Genomic DNA, 18726 nt, shown 5'->3' with positions numbered 1-18726 from the left:
TTACCCAGTATTTCACAGCAAAGAGTTTTGCAGTTGGAAATGCACGAAGGATAATCTTTGTGAATTATGATGTGCTCTGTTCACATTCACTTACATTTAGCAGATAGCATCTTTGGTGCCGATCTTTTCTTTTAACATCTTCATTTTGCCTGTGTGATTGTGTGGTGGGGTGGAGTGAAGTGATGGTGTTAGGAATGGGAGGTGGGGTGGGGGGATGTAGTGTGATGTGAGGGAGTGGTTGTGTTAGGTGGGGGTGGTTTGGGGGGGTGCGATTATGGGTTGTGTGTATGTACATGTGAGGGTGGTGGTGGTGTATTTGTGTTGCGTGCGTGTGTTGTGTTCAATTTTACGTCTGTCTTTGAATGTGTGTGTGTTTGTGCACACACACGCGTGCTAGTGTACCAGGATGACAAAATTGAGATGAAAGATGTATCAATTTTGTACCTGTTCAGGTGTACATCCCGAGCAGGACAGCCATTGTGCTGGCCAAGGTGGACTAGAGAATAGTCCTGTACTGTCTGGGTACCCTGTACTGACTGGGTAGAGTACCCTGCACTGACTTGGTACATGGCCTGACGACACAGCACAGCACCACTTCTCCCAGCCTGCCACCATCATCACTGACAGCTTGAACGACGTCTTCCTTGCTCAACGGTTCCTTGGTTTTCTGCAGTCACCCAGTCAGTGTGTTTGATCATGTTAGGCACTTTGAGCAGCATTTGTACTGGAAATCTCGCCATGGAAATGTTATATATTATTTGTATTATTATTGTGTTGCTTTACTGAGTTTTTCATACATAAAGAAAATTTGCTTGTGATATAACGTACTCATTATGACTTAACATTTATGCATTTTTCATCTCATTATGAACATTTTGATTGTTGCTTAAAAAATTTGCTTGTGATATAATATATATTGCTGTTGCATTGTTACAATTTTTGCTTTGTTCATTATATTTTGAACATTTTGATTGTTGTTGCTTTGTTGACAAAATATAAGCATTTGATATGACCAAGCTGCTTGTGATGGATACATTATGTTTCTCCTAAGTTCTCTTTTTCTATGCATTGAGTCATTGTGACTCTTCTGAGAATTTCACACAAAAATTGTCACAATGAAGAAACTGTCATGTTCAGAATCATTTACATTTCCTTTTAAAGAGATAATTTTCTGTCATGTCTATCATTTGTGCAGGCTTTGTTCAGATGTTGGGTTGTATGCGAAAGAACAATAATAATCTGAATGAGGTCCATGGCTGCCAAATAACATCAGTCAAAAATCTGTTGCATCGGTTATCAGCAGCTCTTATTTCTGCTTGTGTATTGAAATTGATTGACCAATGCTACTTGAAGGTGAAAAGATGTGAAATTGAAGTACAAATTATATTGAAACAAATCCCAATACTGAAATTCTCAATTCAGCTGTTTTTATTGTTGTAAAGAGGTCAGAATTACTATCTTATGACCACCAGAATTCTGTTGAATCCAATATTTACACACAAGAGGGTTGTTTAGGTGATTTATTCACTTGAGACAGGCAAATTTGCTAAATCATCACTCCCCTTGTGTGAGCCTTTTGGTTCCAGACTGATTTTTGGTTTCCAAGAATGTCCAAGCCACTTTGTGTACAGACATTGACATTTTGAAAAGGAATGGGTAGAAACATATTTATATCCGACAGAGGGTGAGGAAGTTGGATTAACCCTTAGCCTACCAAGGGATTTAGAAAATAACTGATACCTATTTGTTGGGTAGAAAAAAATATTCTGGATTAATAATAAAGTTACACAGGTAAACATATACATTTTCTGAAAGGAAAGTGAATAGATAATGCAGAAAAAAAAGTTTTGTTATGATTAAATGAATGTGTGATCCACAAGATTTAAAAAAAAAAAAAAAAAAATGTTACACATCCACCTGAACAAACAAATCCCCAACAAAGAAATGTCTGGATCAGAATCATCAGCATAAAGTCAAACCCACCAACCTGATAATAGGCACACTATGTGCCCACTGCCCCTCCCCCTCTTGTCTTGCTTCACTTTTTGTACTGTGATCTGATACCTCCCCCGTCCCTTCCTTTTATGGGGCTGTCTGTCACACACAGCGTGTTCTGTTCTGAGATCATCCAGTGCTGTCTCCTAGAAAGTCTAACTCTATTCTGCTCCTGTCCCAAAGAATCGTCAGATTGGAGTTTTTCTTTGTCTTCAAGTATTCAAAATTTCATTAAGCAGCGGTTAAATCTTGTCATATATATAGTTGACTATTGGTCACACTGTGTTTTGACTAGTGTCACCATATGACTTGCCCATGCAGATAATGAGCTGTTGACATGCTCCAGTCAGTTAAAATCACTTGAAAAAACACATTCCTTGGCAAAGCTAAAGCTACCAATACAGTAATTTTAAAACGATGTATAAGCTTTCACAAGACAGATATTTAGCCACTGTTTGGGTATGGCTTTCATGGCAGGGGAGTGAATTATCTGCTGTTTGAGAACAGCTTACGTGGCAGTCTAAAGATTAAAGACCAGAAAATTATCATGAACGTAAATTGTTTTATTTAAAAATTTTGATCTTGCCTTTATAATTGAACCCCATGTCAGTAATATCTAGATGACCTAAAGTACTTAGCGTGCACATACAAATATGCATGCATGCACACATTCACATACATGCACATGGAAATGAAATGGAAACAGGCATTAGGAAAATATATGAATATGGGTTTGTGCATGCATACACACAGACAGGTACAATAACACAGACGCACACAAGGGAAAAATAAGAGGCAATGAACATCAAGTATACAAATTTGTGTACATTAACATTTTCAGTATCACATTATTCACTGATTTCGAATTGGCATTACTGAACTGACCCAGGCAATTTGAAGAAACACCATTTTCTGAAGTCTTCCAATTTTTGTGCCAAATACTTCTGATTTTCCTCTGATCTGACATAGTACTTGTTTTACAGTGTTATGTTCCATGCAAGTGGATGTGTGTTAATTGTGCGTGTGTTTGTGTTTCATTAATAAACAAGTTCCACTGAATTGTTTGCTCAGTTGTCAGCTATTAATTCATTTATTATAAGAGTTCTGTTTTCAATGTTTGTGATGGGCAGCATACCATTTGTTTGGACAGTGTTCCATTGTTGAAACTATGCAAGCCTATACAGATTTTTTGCCATGAAAAAGAATGAATTTCATCTCTGTGTGTGCATATTAAATTTAAATGAGTTATATGTGTGTTGTCTTAGTTTCTCTTTCTACAAGTGATGTGTGTGCACATATGCGTTGGTGGGTGCATGTAATACATACACATATTTGTATAATCTATTATAGTATGTTTTCAAAAGTCAAATCTTTATTGTAACATAGGTCTCAAAGTGTCAATTAAAAAAGTTACATACACACCAACTTCCTGCATGAAACAAATGGAAGGCAATAGTAGGTCTGCCAACTGGGAGATCCCTGAAATTGTAAATAACTCAAACTTTAATCTACCAGGCACTGTCAGGATACAGACCACAGGATGTATTACCCTTGGGATCAAACTCCAGTGCCCAAACCACTTGTGCTGTCATGCCTTTCAGACAGGGGAATATCAATAGAAATGAAATTCATCCCCCTCATCTTGTGTCTACCCCCCTCAGTGTTTGGGATGAGGGAAACGGGACAAAACTGACTTCATCAGAAACAGTTCATTGACTTTGAAAAAGCTCAACACATAAGATTATCAGAAATACCTGTTGACTGATAATGCTGAATATACAAACTTGGATATCACTTTTTCAGTTTCATTTGCAAAGTAATTGAAATGCTGGAGTGATTCTTGTAGAAGTGCATGTAAAAATGGGGGTTACAGGTCAAATGTCCATCATCTGCTTTTTTGACAGTGCTGGAAACTGGGCATTTAAAAAGATTAAAATCAGTTGCACCACACTGTCCTGTTGAGACATTTGAAAATAGTCAATAGATTTAAATGAAATGAAAAATTCAAAGGAATCAGAAACAAAATAAAACGGTATGCATGTAGATAAAAAAAAGAAAAAAAAAGAAGTACAGACCTCATCCTTTCAATCTGACCATGCCATCATGAAGTGGATGACTGGACAATTCTTCATTTGAAAACTACCACCCTTTCAAGTTCAGTTCTTATAGTTACTTGCGATAACCAAGGAAAAGTCAGTGTTAGGTTTACCACAGATGTACATACACCCACACACACACATATTGGCAGCCTCTGCTTCCACATTTCTTCCTCCTTTTAACTTCACTGCCTTTTTCAGTCAGTCCATCGACACTAGTATCTCATAGATAATAGCGTCTATTATCAGTCCATCAATCACTTAATTTGATGTAAATCTTCCCCTGAAAACGAGTATGGCTGCCTACATGGCAGGGTAAAAATGGTCATACATGTAAAAGCCCACTTGTGTACATGTGAGTGAACATGGGAGTTGCAGCCTACGAATGAAGGAGGAACAAACTTTCCTTTCCAAGCAGTCTCTACATAATTAAAGTACTGCATTCCATATATGTATTCTGTGGGGTGGCATCTGTTCCTTCCACATGTGTGCTTGTGTGTTCTTGCATGCTTTGTGTCTTGACTTGCATGTTATTGTAATGAGGTTTAAGATTTTAGAAAACACTATATAAATGCATGAATTAATTATATGAAAAGTGAAAAGACATACTTCGTGCAAACTTAAAACCAAGCCCAGCTGAGAAAGGTGGTGGCAAGACTTACTTGTTGCAGTTCCTTCAGATATGTTTTCACCAGACTTCGATTAAGGTTTCTTTTTAAACCATGCCATATTTCCATTCTTTTGAAGACACTTCTTTTTCACTGGATTCTCTCCAGAACATTTGGGTTTGATTGTCAATGGAGTTTCAGTCCTGAAATGTGGGTGGCTGGGCTGTAAACCGGTGTGCCTCGACAAAAACTTCATTGAGGACATCAAGGAAGTCCATCGCCAGCACCTTTTAGCTGCTCAAGACTGGTGACAGAACTGTCTTCCATGCCCCACCAGAAACACGTGTGCTTCAGAGTTGAGCTATGATGCCACATACATGCCCGTCAGTCGTTACACAAGAGACAACCATGATAAATAACATGGTCTGATTTAATCCACAACATTTACAACCTTGGTTCCCATGAGATAACCATGATAAGAAACATGGTTTGATTTGATCCACAACATTCACATCTACTGGATCTTGAATCAGCTGACATTTTGGTGTTGAGGTTGTGTATTGGGATTACATTTTATGACAGAGTTATTCCATGACATTTTGAGGGATACCAAAAACATTTGACATAAATCCCTCGACTGCTGGTCAAGTCCTCAGCACTGATGGTTAGTGGTCAGTTATTTCTGGCCCCGTGCTGCGTCTGAGGGTTCAAGGTGTTTATTTTTATTTTTTAAGGCTTTTTGTGCCACAATTATGTGTTCAATAAACCATACATGTGAAGAAAAAATTCTGTATAGCATGTGAATATGCATGTTCAATGTATTTCATTGACTTTGAGAATTAACACATGCCCATGGAAGACAGTGTTAAATCTTGCAATGACAAAATGTTGTGACTGTCTCAGTCAGTGAAACACTTTATAGTGCATGGTTTGTAGAATCTCCCCTCCATTTTGTTGGTGGTAGTAAATAAACTGAACTGAAATGTATGATGCAGTTTTGCCCATGAAGGCCATTGTAAATGCTACCACATAACTAGAGCTCACCTGTACAATGATACACATATTAAGCCTCATGTTTAGGATGAAGAGGAGCAGGGAATGCAGCATTGTCAGAATAATGAGTGACATCTGATGTTTAGGGGTGGGTGGGTTGGGGTGAGGGAGTTTGTGAGACAGATCTTGAAGGCACCCAGTCTGGGATCTTCCAAACAAGAGAGAACGTCTGTTCTATGTGGAGAAGTAAAATATGGAAAATAACCAAACTACCCCCTTGGAACAACAGAGCTATTTTGGATCTCACCTGTTTAAGTCATTCTGCACTGGTATGTATATGTTTCACTGAGGCTGTCTGGTTGAATGAGGAATAAGTTCTTTTCTAAGCACATCTGGGTTTGATGGTCAGTCATTGCTACAGCACAGAAAATGGATAGAAAAAATACCTCTTCCCTGTTTCCAACAGTAAATCAACCACTGTTGTAGGATTCAAGTTCTAGTAGCATCTTTTTTTTTCTTTCTACCTCTTGCAAAATATAAATCACCAAAAAGTAGCAATTTGTCATTCTTTTTGAGAGGGGAATTTCAATTGATTGAACTGATCATTATTGTACAATTTGAACATAAAATGTGTACTGACGCAGGCATCCAGCAAAAGGATAAGCTCACTCTGTATCCTTTCAACCTGAAAAGTGTGTGTGGAAGAGAATCTTCATTGGATTGATTAAGGTCCCATACCCTTTTGGAACCACCAGGTCAGTGAATTCATATCCACTGTGTCTGGGGCTCAGCTTGGGTAGGCAGGGCCCAATTCTCTCCTTCTGCTGCTTTTAACTTTCCACAACTGAAGTCAGATACCCACCCATTCACAATTGGGTGGAGTGAGGAAAATCAGACAGGAAATGGGGTCTCGAACCCTGACTGCTGGTGAACACCAGATCACAAGTCAAACCAATTCTACCATAGCGTCTAAGACTGATATTGGGCATCACAAAAATTCCAGAACTGGGCAGATTTGAACTTGAGTGGAGAGACTGCAGCGTTAGCAGCCATAGACACAGTCACAAAGTTAAGTAAATATCACTGGCAGCAGCACCAGAAATTTACACTTCACATCATGCTCTTCAAATATTTATTCAATTGTCTTATCTAGAGTGGATTCAAATACAGAAGAGTTGAAATTTCTACATCACTGCGCACGCATGGACACACACTCACATGCTTGTTGCAAGCACAAAAGCAGAATGGATAAGCTAGACATGTTTAGCTGTATGCATAAGTTGTTAATCAGGATTTGAATTTCATACAACTTCATTAATATGCCACACCCACACAAACAAGCAACGCAGCCCTTCAGTTCTCTTCACAGCTGGCATCCACAGATAGTATATTTGGTGTTTAGTCTCAACCTTTTCCCATCCTGCCCTTCCCTTATTCTTCATATTTCTTGGCCAAAGATAATAATTTCTTAACATGTGAACACATATAGGACACATGGTCGGTGCAGAGAAGTGCACTTGTATATGTATACCACTTACAACTGTCATGGTATCCACATACACCCACACTATTCTTGTGAATTTATTTCAAAGCGTTATTGCCACAGAAAGTATGAAACAAGTAGACAGACCTTAACCTCTGACACCTGAATGAAAAATTTATCTTTGTGGATCTATATTCTGTCCAAACATGACGGAAATTACATGTATACAATGTCAAATCAAAAAAAGCAAGCTCTGACCACTCACAAAGGTTGTTTTAATACATACATACAGCGTTGATTTTAAGTAACATTAAAGTCAAACAATATAATAAATCAACACAATAGAAACGCCCCTACAGACAGAATACTTATCATTCCAAACAGTTTGTGAAGGTACACACAGTACATTTTGTATATCTGTTGAGCACCAAGGAAGAATCTGACTTAATTTATTTGTTGGAAGATATATGAAATAGCTGACCTGTTAGTTTTAGCTTTCCTTCTTTTACTCAAAATCGTATTAAAAATTTTTTTTTTTAAATATAAAAAAAAACACCCAAAAAACCAACCCAATAAAGACACAGTACAAACAGAGTGAAAAACCATGAAGGCAGTCAAAGACAAACCTGGGCAGTTAGCTCCCTGTTTATTTGATGATGCTGGCAGAAGATTACAGACTTGTTACCCGGATATCAAAACAGTGACTCACTACACAGCTAGTCAACCCCATTCAGCATCTGATCTCAGGAAATCAGCACTACAAAATGATACAAAAGGAAATTTACTTGTTTAGATCAAAGAATTAATAATAATAAAAAAGAAGAAAAAAAAAAAGAAGAAAAAAAGAAGAAGAGAGATTAAGAATTTTTTAATTCTATGTGCATGACAACTTTCAACAAAATATTTACAGATTCCCAAACTGTTGCATTAGAAATAAAAAGATAAGGAGGAGAGATACTGATTGCAGGAAGAACAGGAATGAAATCATAAACACTTTTGCCAACATCCTGAGAATCAAAAAAGGAAATAAGGCTTTGACTGCAATAGAAGGATTTCTAACATTTTTCTTTGAAGAATGTCTGGTGTCTGATAAATTACAGTGGGCAAAGCTATTTCAACCCTACAATCCAAAACAAATCATCATGTGCATGCATTATATAGCTGAAATCATGACGTAACTATTTACATTTTACAAAATTAAGGACGCATTATCAGTACCTTTTTATTTTTTCAGGGGAGGGGGTTTGAGGGGAAGGTGGTTAAGTGTTACTCTGGAATCCTTTCAGTCTTCTTCCTGTTACTATTAATCTTTCTAAAAAAAAAAAGAAAAAAAAAAGAAGAAAAACAAACTGAAGCAGACTGGTAAAATGACACCAAAATCAAATGACCCTTTAAATACACAACATTTCACACTGAAGATTTCAACAAATACAACATCTGCAGTAACTTAACAACAGTGGGGTGAACTGGGAAGTGTTTCACAGCATGTTCATAATTCTGACTTATTAAAAAAAACAACACAAAAAACCCCAAACTTTCAGCTGTGTGCAGTTGAGACATCAGCACTGACATCACCCTGCACTGTTATTAATGCAGACACTCATGGGAACAGACCAACTTGACACTGCCGCTCCCGACACTGAAACCATCCGCAAATCAAAGAAAAAAAAAGTTCTGTTTTAGAGATAGACCTTGCCACCCCTATCATTTCAAGCAGCGTTCAAAATACAAAGAGCCTATATGTCCCCCGCGCATCGACTTGGTAACATTCTGCTCAAACAATCTGCGGTTGGTCTGCAGGACTTCAGCCGCTTCTTTGTTGAGAGGATCCTCAGGGTTCGGCTCCAAGAACAAATACTGAAGACCGTACACTATCGAGTTGACCGTCAGTACAGGTTTCCAGTCCTCCCTGAAGCAAAGAGGAAATAGTCAAGTCATATTCTTTCTTTACAAGGGTTACAGATTAGCAAGGAATACGCTTTTTTACATCCAGCCCTTGACCTTAAGAATCAGAGGGACTAATGAAAAGAAGCAAATTGTAAACAAAAGAAAAAAAAGATCAAAACAAAATAAAATAAATACAAAAAAACACACACATCATTACAATCCATTTCCCTTCTTGATTATTCACAACTCCTCTGTCATACCATCCAGAACAGAACAAAAGAAAATGCACATGAAGGCAAATGAAAAGAAAAGCATCCCAACAGAACAGCCAAAATACAAAATCCTCCATTCACGATCGATCAAAACCCACCCCACTCCACCACAGACAGACAGACAAGAACAGACAGACAGAGAATAGAGAGTGAGAGGGAACCAACTACAATCAACCAAAAGCAAAACTGTTGCACAGTGTGTGTTCATATGTGTGTGTGAGCATGATAGTTTACTTGTGTATGTCAAATCAAAATGACCTTTACTGAGGGGAAAAGGGCTACCCCATACTGTTTCTTTCCATTCTGTGCTCAGAAAGAAAGCGGGCAATGTAGAGAAAAAGAAAGTCATAACATGAACCAATCATTACAAGCAATGCATGAAACATTCTATCGAGAGAAAAAATGTACATTAAATAATCAAATATTCTCCAACAATTGTTATACACAAAATAACATTCTCATATCAGTAATATACATATTCAGGAAGAGAGAGGGAGAGAGGGAATGGGAGCAAGAGAGAGAGACAGAGACAGAAACAGAGAAAGACAGGACAAACAAGACAGCCAGCCAGATGATGACCAAGGTAGAGGAAGGGAGGACAGAGACTGACAGCCGAAAGGACAGACAGTAACTGATAGACTGATAGATTCACACACACACACACACACACACACACACACACACACACACACACACACACAGAGGCAGTCAGAGAGATATACAACGACAATCATTTCAAAGGTTTATAGTAATAATATCTTTTCTCCATCAAATATTTCTTCGTGCCCCCCCCTTTTTTTTTTTTTTAAAGTTGGTTTCAAACAATTATTTTTTAAAGTAAACTGTTCTTTATCCTCCTCCAGAACTAGATTCTTAACCTTGATAAATTGGTAATTTCATTTTGGGAATTGTTTTTCAAGGTCAGTTGTGTGATCAGTCCATGACAGGTCATTCTCTATATGACCCCTAATACTTTGTGTGATGTTTCTGTAATGTTTTGACTTTACACATATCATGGTACAAATGGGGTCAACATTTTTTCGTTGCTTTGTGTGTGTGTGTGTGTGTGTGTGTGTGTGTGTGCATGAGTGTGTGTGTGCATGCTTTTGTGTGTGTAAGCCAAGTGTTTGCATGAATGAGCGAATGTGACTTACACAAGTGATAACCAGCAGAACATATGGGAGACACCTACCTGTTTCCTTACAGCCAAAAAAATAACTGGCAAGACAACAGTTACTTCACATAACTAAGTATTCAATAGCAAAAGTCACAAGCTATTTATGACTTTCAGTTTCGCATTTTGTTCTTTGAACTGTGTTTGAAAAGACAAAGAACTGGTAATTCATTCTACTTGTACAATGGCAGTCCAAGAGAAATCAACTGGAAAAAATAGGACCAAAACAAAAGATCACCTTGAGCCAGCAAACATACAGTATTTATGTCTTGACCAACCATGATGACTTGTTTTTGTTTTGTATCATAAAGAACTGCAAATGCGTGAGAAAGACTTAAGAACTCAGGTGTAATCCGAAACCACTACAAAAAACAACACCCACACCCCTCGTCCCAACCCCTCAACAAATTAATTCACTTAATGACATTGTGAATATGTTTGTGTGAGTTGTCAGTAACCCATTGTACTTTCACAAATGCTATCTAAGTGTGTGTTTGCATGTGCACAAGCTTGCAAGTGTGTGTGTGTGTGTGTGTGTGTGTGTGTGTGTGTGTGTGTGTGTGTGTGTGTGTATTGTGTGTGTGTGTGTGTGTGTGTGTGTGTGTGTGTGTGCACGCACAAATATGCAAGTCACTGGTGCAGCTGAGGAAAGGTACGCAGTTCAAAAGTGTTGCAGTTGAAAACAAATGACACAACAACTGACAGAAGAAATGTCTACAAAGTTCTTTTGTTCACATTCTGCCTTAGACCGCATTTGGAGTTAAAAATACGTTTGGAAAATTTCACATATTTACAGGCCTCTGATTACAGTTCTCTTAGTGTATCAGTCAATGACACAAAAACTGATGAGTCCCATTATCATAATAATCATTATGAACAATAAGCAGACATCTTGAAAACTGAAATCTTTAATGAAAGAATTAACAAACATAAAAACTGAACAGTCTTTAGTTTTGGATTTGCAAGCTTAAGCATGCAAATGTGCACATGCAGACCTGAGAATTTTCACAATAGCTAAGATGTTCAGTTCTATGACCAAAAATACACAAAGGTACACACCTCAGGATGTTAAGACAGACGTTCCCTTCCAGGTCTATATTTGGATGATAGACCATCGTTTCACATTTCACTTTGGGAGGATCATGAGGATAACCCTGCCCAACCTTGAAACTGAACACGAATCGTCCACCCCTGTAGAAACCCTGATTGAAAGAAAATGAAAAACTGACTTCACTGTCACACTCACAGGGTCTGTCTCTGTGTCTACATCAATACTTATAAATATATATATATATATATATATATCTTTATTACTTGTAATTATTTCATCTAAATTACTGAGATGAAAAAAGCAATTAGCTTTAGAATCATGTATTATAATGGTGACTTTCCTGTAAGTGAAAATCTTGTGATTTTTTTTTTTAAACAACACAACAAGGCTCAGTCACAATTATGCATATCTGGACGAACAAAGGCACAATATGAAGGGTTAACACAGGTCAAGTATCTGACAACAGTCCTTTCCCAATCATACTGTCATGAATAACAAGAGAAAATCTTGTGTTTCTATTAAACAACACAACAATGCTCAGTCATAATTATGCATATCCGGACAAACAAAGACACAATATGAAGGGTTAAGACAGCTTAAAGGTTAAAGGTAACACAGCCTTTTATGGCTATTGGGGCAGTGAATTTGTAACAACTGTGTCCAGGGTTTGCACAGGAAGGCAGGGACCAAACCTCTTCTTCCACTGTTTTTAACCTTCCCCAACTGGTCAGGTACCAGTTCACACCTGTATGGAGTGAGGAAAATCAGAGTAAAGTGCATTTCTCAAGGACACACCATCCTGAAACAGGGCCCACAGACTCTTATCACTGGTGAACACTGGATCAATAGTCAAACAGCTGAAATGATTCAGCCATGGCTCCTCCTTAACACAGGGCTGCTTCAACAAAATCATCTAATAATCCATGTACTCTCCATTTCACTGACACACTCAATGTGAACTTCAATAGCAGTTTGAGAATCAGACTGCGACTCCTATCACTGGTGCACCCATCTCACATGTCTCCTGTCATGAGTAAATGTTCTGTCATTTGCTGACTGTTATTCCAAATGCTAAGCGCGTTGGGTTACGCTGCTGGTCAGGCATCTGCTTGGCAGATGTGGTGTAGCGTATATGGATTTGTCCAAATGCAGTGACGCCTCCTTGAGCTACTGAAACTGAAACTATTCCAAATATTTAATTTCTACTCTTAATTAAAAAATTTCAGCAATGTTTTCTTCCACAATTACAGCCCATTATTGTTGCTGTATTTCTTTTAATCACAACATACATCTCTGTGTGAAATCCTGGTTTTTCTCCCCGGAAAAGTGCATTGCTGCAGTACAACACAACACAAACCGTCTTTTTCTTCTTTTCTGTTGTACATGCGAGTGTACTGCCAGGGACAACCCTTTTGTTGCAATGAGTTCTTTTGTGTGCGCAGATTGGACTATTCAGCCATCTGCGCATTCACAGATAGATTCATGAGCATCCTCCCCCCCACCCCACCACCACCCTCCCCCCCACCCCACCACTACCCTCCCCCCATCCCCCAGCTGGATGACAACGATGGTCATCATCGATCTCGATGGACACACCATATATATAACATACTGCCAGGGACAACCCTTTTGTTGCAATGAGTTCTTTTGTGTGCGCGGTGTGCATGCTGCATTCAGGACCTTGGTTTACTGTCTCATCCTAAAGACTAGCACCCACACTACAACTAAAAGTCTAGTGTCAGGGGAAAAAATCCTGGTCCTTATTGTATAAGGGCTTGAACTTGTAGGCACTTGATTTCTAGTTGGATGTATTATCATTAGACCACCCCTCCAGTATAATCTATGCCACAGTCATCATTCCATATTGAGGCTAGCTGAACATGACAAAACTTCAGCTCACACTGGGAAACATGTGCCATCTCAAACACTGATAAAGAGCACATGAACATATCTCTCTAAAATAATAATTTCCCCCAGGATATATTTGACAAAATTTAAGTAAGACATCTCTAATTTTGAATACCTTATAAACAATATCTGATACAAATAATATGTCAACAATATTTGATACTTTAAAGAACTAAGAAACAATGACAATGCTGATTTCATAATGAACCTATAACAAACAAAACATCCTGATGCCACTTTCTAACTACTAATAACAGCTCAACTTGGAAGAAAAGAGACGTAGTTTTGCCACTAACTTAAAATTGGTGACTAAGAAAGATTGAAGAAGGAACAGAAAATCAGAAACAAAGATGAAAAGAAAAAATTTTTTTTTAATGATGATGGTGTCCCAGTGTTCTTTTAACTGTTACGATCTCTTCTGTGATCCATGAATTTCCCTCCCCATTTCTTCCTCCACAGCAAAATATGCACCAGTCTGGACAAAGATACCTTGCTGTGTTATGTCCCTTATCATATGACTCATATGTCTACCTCATCTGGACAAATCACAAGTTTGAAATTGAGAAGGTCGTCCGGGTCGGGAAACTCCACTTGACAGGTTTTTGGCAAGTTCAGCTCATTGATATCTGGGGAGGAAAAAGATTGGAATTAGTATCATTTCTAATTATGAGATACAGGTAAACAATGTTCTTAATATTTTCAAGCAAATCTAACTTAAAATAGTTAAATCTATTACAAACAAGTATCATTTATCTTTAATAAAAATTAAAAAAAAAAAAAAAATAATGAAGCAAATTTGAATTTAAACATTTGTGCCACATCTACTCAGAAGAATACCCTGAGCTGATGTTTTACTGTCTTGAAAAAACAGACTTTTCCCCCTCAAATGTACCATCAAGGACTTTTTTCTCAATGATCCTTGGATCCAAGGACTCTGCCTGAGAAAGGGGAACGGATTTCTACAATATTAAAGACAGTGTCATCACCCTCTGTAGAAGACTTTAAAATCCAAATCTGAACCCTCATCCTCCCTCTCCCACACTGTCATTTCCCTTCAGTCCAATCTTCTACTCAGCCACTCTCCCCCCCCACTCCCCAAATAATTCATGTTCAAAGTCCATATGGCAGGTTTTTATAGAATTCAGCTTCTGAGATGAGTTTGGTATTTAAAGCTATGCTGCATGCAAGATTCTAGGAATATAACATTTACTTTCTGTACAATTAAACTGTATACAATAAAGAAAAATAAACATATTTTGAATGACTGTGTTTGAGTCCAGACTTCATTTTTTTCCTTTTCTTTTTATATTTGTGTTTGTATATTTGTGTTTTTCCAAAGACACCATTTCCTTCTGTTTTGCTGGTTACAAATTTGCAAAGACAAGAGAGAGAAGAAAAAAATGATTGTACAATCCATACAGTTCGCGTTAAATGCTAAAACTTTGTCTTCTTAAACATGAGTTCTTATGGTATCTGAATCAAATGTTTACTAATACAACAAGTTTACTCGATAATAATATAAAAAGTTGATCATGGCACAATTCGAACCTGCCTCTGCCATCAAACAAACAGACCAAACTGATCACAAATATGCTGAATCACTATCCATTCCTGACCTAGTACTGTCCACTAATCTAGACACCCACATAGTTTTGAGTATATCCATACATCTAAACTGCAAATGTTATGCATTTTTCAAAAGTGAAAAGAAAATTTAGTTTTTTTGGCAAGCCACTGTTGTCTGCAACCTGAATCACACAATCAAACTTTTTTCTGAAGAAATATTTTGCAGGAATTTGGCAGATGTGACATTTGCTTAGTGGTTAACCACTTTCATTCAATGTAAACAAGCCCTCGGGGTGTTATCTGCTTCTGAAAGTCAACTCATGTGTTGCCTGTATCAAATTTTCTAATGTCTGTTTCCAACAATCAAAAGAAAAACAACTGGAAAAGCCGGGATACTGGTAAGTTTTCATTGTTTTTATTATTTTGTAATGTTTACACTAATTAAAAACGTGCAAAATCTGTTACTGCAATGTCTTTGAAATCTATGTTCTGTTAAGTAGGGGACTGAGAACTTGAGATCTGGAGTCTTTCTTCAAGAAGTTCAACTAATGAAAATAAACATTCAATAGAATGACTACTTCTTTTCCTTCTTGGTTCATCATTTATTTACATAATTTCCAGATTTATGTCTTTATCAGTTTATGGCATTGGCATACATATCTCTACATATAGATCTATATTAGTATACAGAACTATAGATCCAATATATATGTAATGTACACCAGTGTATGGTTTTATACATGTTTAATTCATATGTATATCTTTATATATCTTATTTAGAGTATGGGAAAAGCTGATGGCAACAGTACTATATGTGGATTTTGTGTCAAAGTGCATTATTGATCTATTCTGACAAAGATTTCCATGAAAATAATACTGGTCAGCAATTTTATGATGCAGTAAAACAAGGGAAATTACTCTGCTGGGGGACTTAGTTTGCTTTAAACTGATCTTTCTCATCTTAAACATTACATTTTGAAATTATACTCAATACATAAAAAGCTTGGATGTTTTTTAAAAAGTGCATCATAAGTGAGTCTTGAAGGCCTTGCCTCTCTTGTTTCAAAATGTAATGTTTAAGATGAGAAAGATCAGTTTAAAGCAAATTAACTCCCCCTAGCATTACAGAGTAATTTCCCTTTTTTACTATCTGCACCAAAACGTTTGCAAAATAAATAAAACTTCTATGCTTAGCAAAAGAAGTTCCTGTTTGAACAAAAAATGATAATAATGACTGCTCTAGCTGTTGGGTCAGAATATCAGATCAAAGTGCCAAGTTTAGAGAATACAAAAAATATAAATATAACAGTAAATGCAGTTTGCATATAATTAGGCTTCATTCTTTATTTTTTTTGTGCCCATCCCAGAGGCGCAATATTGTTTTAAACAAGATCACTGGAAAGAACTGAATTTTTCCTATTTTTATGCCAAATTTGGTGTCAACTGACAAAGTAGTTGCAGAGAAAATGTCAATGTTAAAGTTTACCACGGACACACAGACACACAGCCACACACACACACACACACACACAGACAACCGAACACCGGGTTAAAACAAAAAGAACAAAGCAAGTTACAGCATGACCAGAAAAAGAAGAGACAGAACAACTGAAAAGGGCCATCACTCAAGAGCACAACAAATTACTATTCCCTCACCTAGAACCACATTCTGATCTTCATCTGTGTGTATATGATTACCCATATATCAGGGATCATGCTAGGCTTTTTCAAAACGCGTGCAGCTTACGCAAAGTCGGCAAAAAAACGCGTAAGTCAGAATTGCGTCAGACCTATGACACTAAATCAAAGGTTTAAGCCGACGATGTTGAAGTCGCAAGCTGCTCAGAAGCATCAGCCGGAGATTGCTCTGGAGCAATAGTTTCACGACTAGATGAAAAAAACGATGACAACTTGTGCTGCATATTGAGTCGATTCCGTGACTGAGATACAATGGAAAACAAAAAACACGCTATGGCCTAGGCTAGCCGAGTAACGTTCAGCAGTCAAACAAGCTGTTAAGAGTCACGTAGGCATCTCGGAGTGCTCCGCATGCAGACACTTTGTCTTGTACCGTCTGATTCAGTATCGCAAACCTAGCTGCCAAGTCAGTCCTAAAGTTGCATTGATACGGCTTGGAGTAAAAGTTGTTTTGCGTAAGTGTTACGCGTGAGCACTGTGAAAATGCGTCAGCGAAAATCAAAATGCGTCAAATACGCGAAAAACATGCGTTAACGCGATCCCGATATATATTTACTTAACTCAATCTACTCCAGGTAGAAGTTAACTCGTACCATGATTACTTTCCCTGTGGACCATGTGAGTATTCTCGTACCAACACACAATTCAGATTTTGTTCTTTCTTGCTTGGGTACAGTTGGAATTCTAAACTGAACCATTAATGGATTCCAGAAGCATGGAAATGAAGCTTTGCTTGACCGATTAAATCAACAATTCTCAATTGACTTTTGCTGTTTTAGTGAACTGCCCTATTTTTCTGTAGTGGTCTCATGTAGCGCTGGTCCAGGGGAGTTGTAGCAGGCATGAAGCTGTGGGGTAGAATGAGTTAATCATGATGAAACGAATACTGCTAATATCCCATTCCAGTTAACAACAACCTGAACAAGCAAGCATAACATCACATTAAAACTAAAACAGTAAAAGGCACTATCATCTAGTGAACAACTAAGACAAGAGCAGAGGACATTACTGTTCTCTCACCTAGAACCACATTTTGATCTTCATCTGTGTGTATTTGATTACAAATATAATTATCGTTTCCTTAATCATGATGAAACCAATACAGTGAATACCCCATGCCAGTTAGCAACAAGCCAGCATAACATCACATTAAAACTTAAAGGCAGTGTCATTCAGTGATCTACTACTGCAAGGTGCTGCAACCTCCCCCCCCCCCCAAAAAAAAAAAAAAAAAAAAAAAAAACCAACCCAATAACATTACAAACAAACCTGTTTATGTTGTGTTTCTGGGTGTGAATGATTCTAAACTTTTCAATGGCAAGCTTCATCATCTGATCTTGCCATGTCATATGATTGCCATGTGTCATACTTCATCAATCCATATCATTTGCACAAAGTACATTAGACATAAGCGGATAAACCCAAGTATTGTTGACATAGAAGAAGTCACGAGATACATTATGTATATTAATATCAAACTTTCAAAGTATCAAACCAAGAAAACATGATAAATGGGGATATGACATACAATGATACATGTATAATTTCTCTAGATCTGTGTGTGTGTGTGTGTGTGTGTGTGTGTGTGTGTGCGTGCGCGCGCGCGCGCGTTCTTTCCTGTTATATATCTCGTCATATATATATATAATTATATTATATGTATCGAAGTTCTCACTTAGTCATCTTACCTTTTTGGATTCGTAGTTGGGCAGCTGATGCTTTCTTTCCTCTCTCCGGTGCTGAATCACCGTCTTTCTTTTGTTGTTTGAGGGAAAAGAGCTTAATCATGTTCCCTGTTTTAATTAGGTATCTTCAGTAAGACCAGATACACAGGAATAAAATGTGTTTATGAATTTTCCTGTTGGGCTCGACACACAGTTCTCTCTCTGCTGTTGTCTTGTTCTCGGTTGGGGGATTTTTCTTCTTCCGGTCCTCTCCTGGGTTCGAAAATGAAATTACTGAATATAGACAAATGATTGACTGTGAATTCAGCAA

The 18726-nt window shown here is 37.6% G+C and overlaps 2 protein-coding genes across 5 annotated transcripts in view; one reads left to right on the top strand and one right to left on the bottom strand.

Moving 5' to 3' along the window:
• The window catches only part of LOC143286856 (1,4-alpha-glucan-branching enzyme-like), a 38406-nt gene extending 29882 nt beyond the window's left edge, over positions 1-8524 (top strand). For all 4 annotated transcript variants that reach the window (XM_076594695.1, XM_076594697.1, XM_076594698.1 and 1 more), the window contains exon 15: positions 453-8524. In XM_076594695.1, coding sequence (XP_076450810.1) covers positions 453-500 — 48 coding nt within the window. In that variant the 3' untranslated portion in view covers positions 501-8524. The remainder of the gene's footprint in view (positions 1-452) is intronic.
• Positions 6811-18666, bottom strand: LOC143286858 (NEDD8-conjugating enzyme Ubc12). The gene is made up of 4 exons (XM_076594700.1): positions 18420-18666; positions 13999-14093; positions 11568-11710; positions 6811-9084 (listed from the first exon to the last, which is right to left on the bottom strand). Exons 1-4 carry the CDS (start codon positions 18517-18519, stop codon positions 8880-8882), a joined length of 543 nt encoding a protein of 180 aa, XP_076450815.1. The 5' UTR covers positions 18520-18666; the 3' UTR covers positions 6811-8879.
• Positions 18667-18726: the final 60 nt, after the last annotated feature.

This window comes from Babylonia areolata, chromosome 10 (assembly GCF_041734735.1).
Source record: "Babylonia areolata isolate BAREFJ2019XMU chromosome 10, ASM4173473v1, whole genome shotgun sequence".
NCBI classification, from domain to species: Eukaryota; Metazoa; Mollusca; class Gastropoda; order Neogastropoda; family Buccinidae; genus Babylonia; species Babylonia areolata.
The sequence above is the reverse complement of the archived record's forward strand: the minus strand, read 5'-3'. Positions and strand labels throughout refer to the sequence as shown.

Excerpts from the sequence above, each read along its gene's own strand:
- LOC143286858 (XM_076594700.1), bottom strand. The coding sequence starts at position 18,519 with ATGATTAAGCTCTTTTCCCTCAAACAACAAAAGAAAGACGGTGATTCA. Across the intron at positions 11,711-13,998 it reads TTGTGATTTGTCCAGATGAG|GGTTTCTACAGGGGTGGACG; the intron begins GTAGACATATGA and ends TCTTTCAATCAG. Across the intron at positions 9,085-11,567 it reads GTCTGTCTTAACATCCTGAG|GGAGGACTGGAAACCTGTAC; the intron begins GTGTGTACCTTT and ends TCTTTGCTTCAG.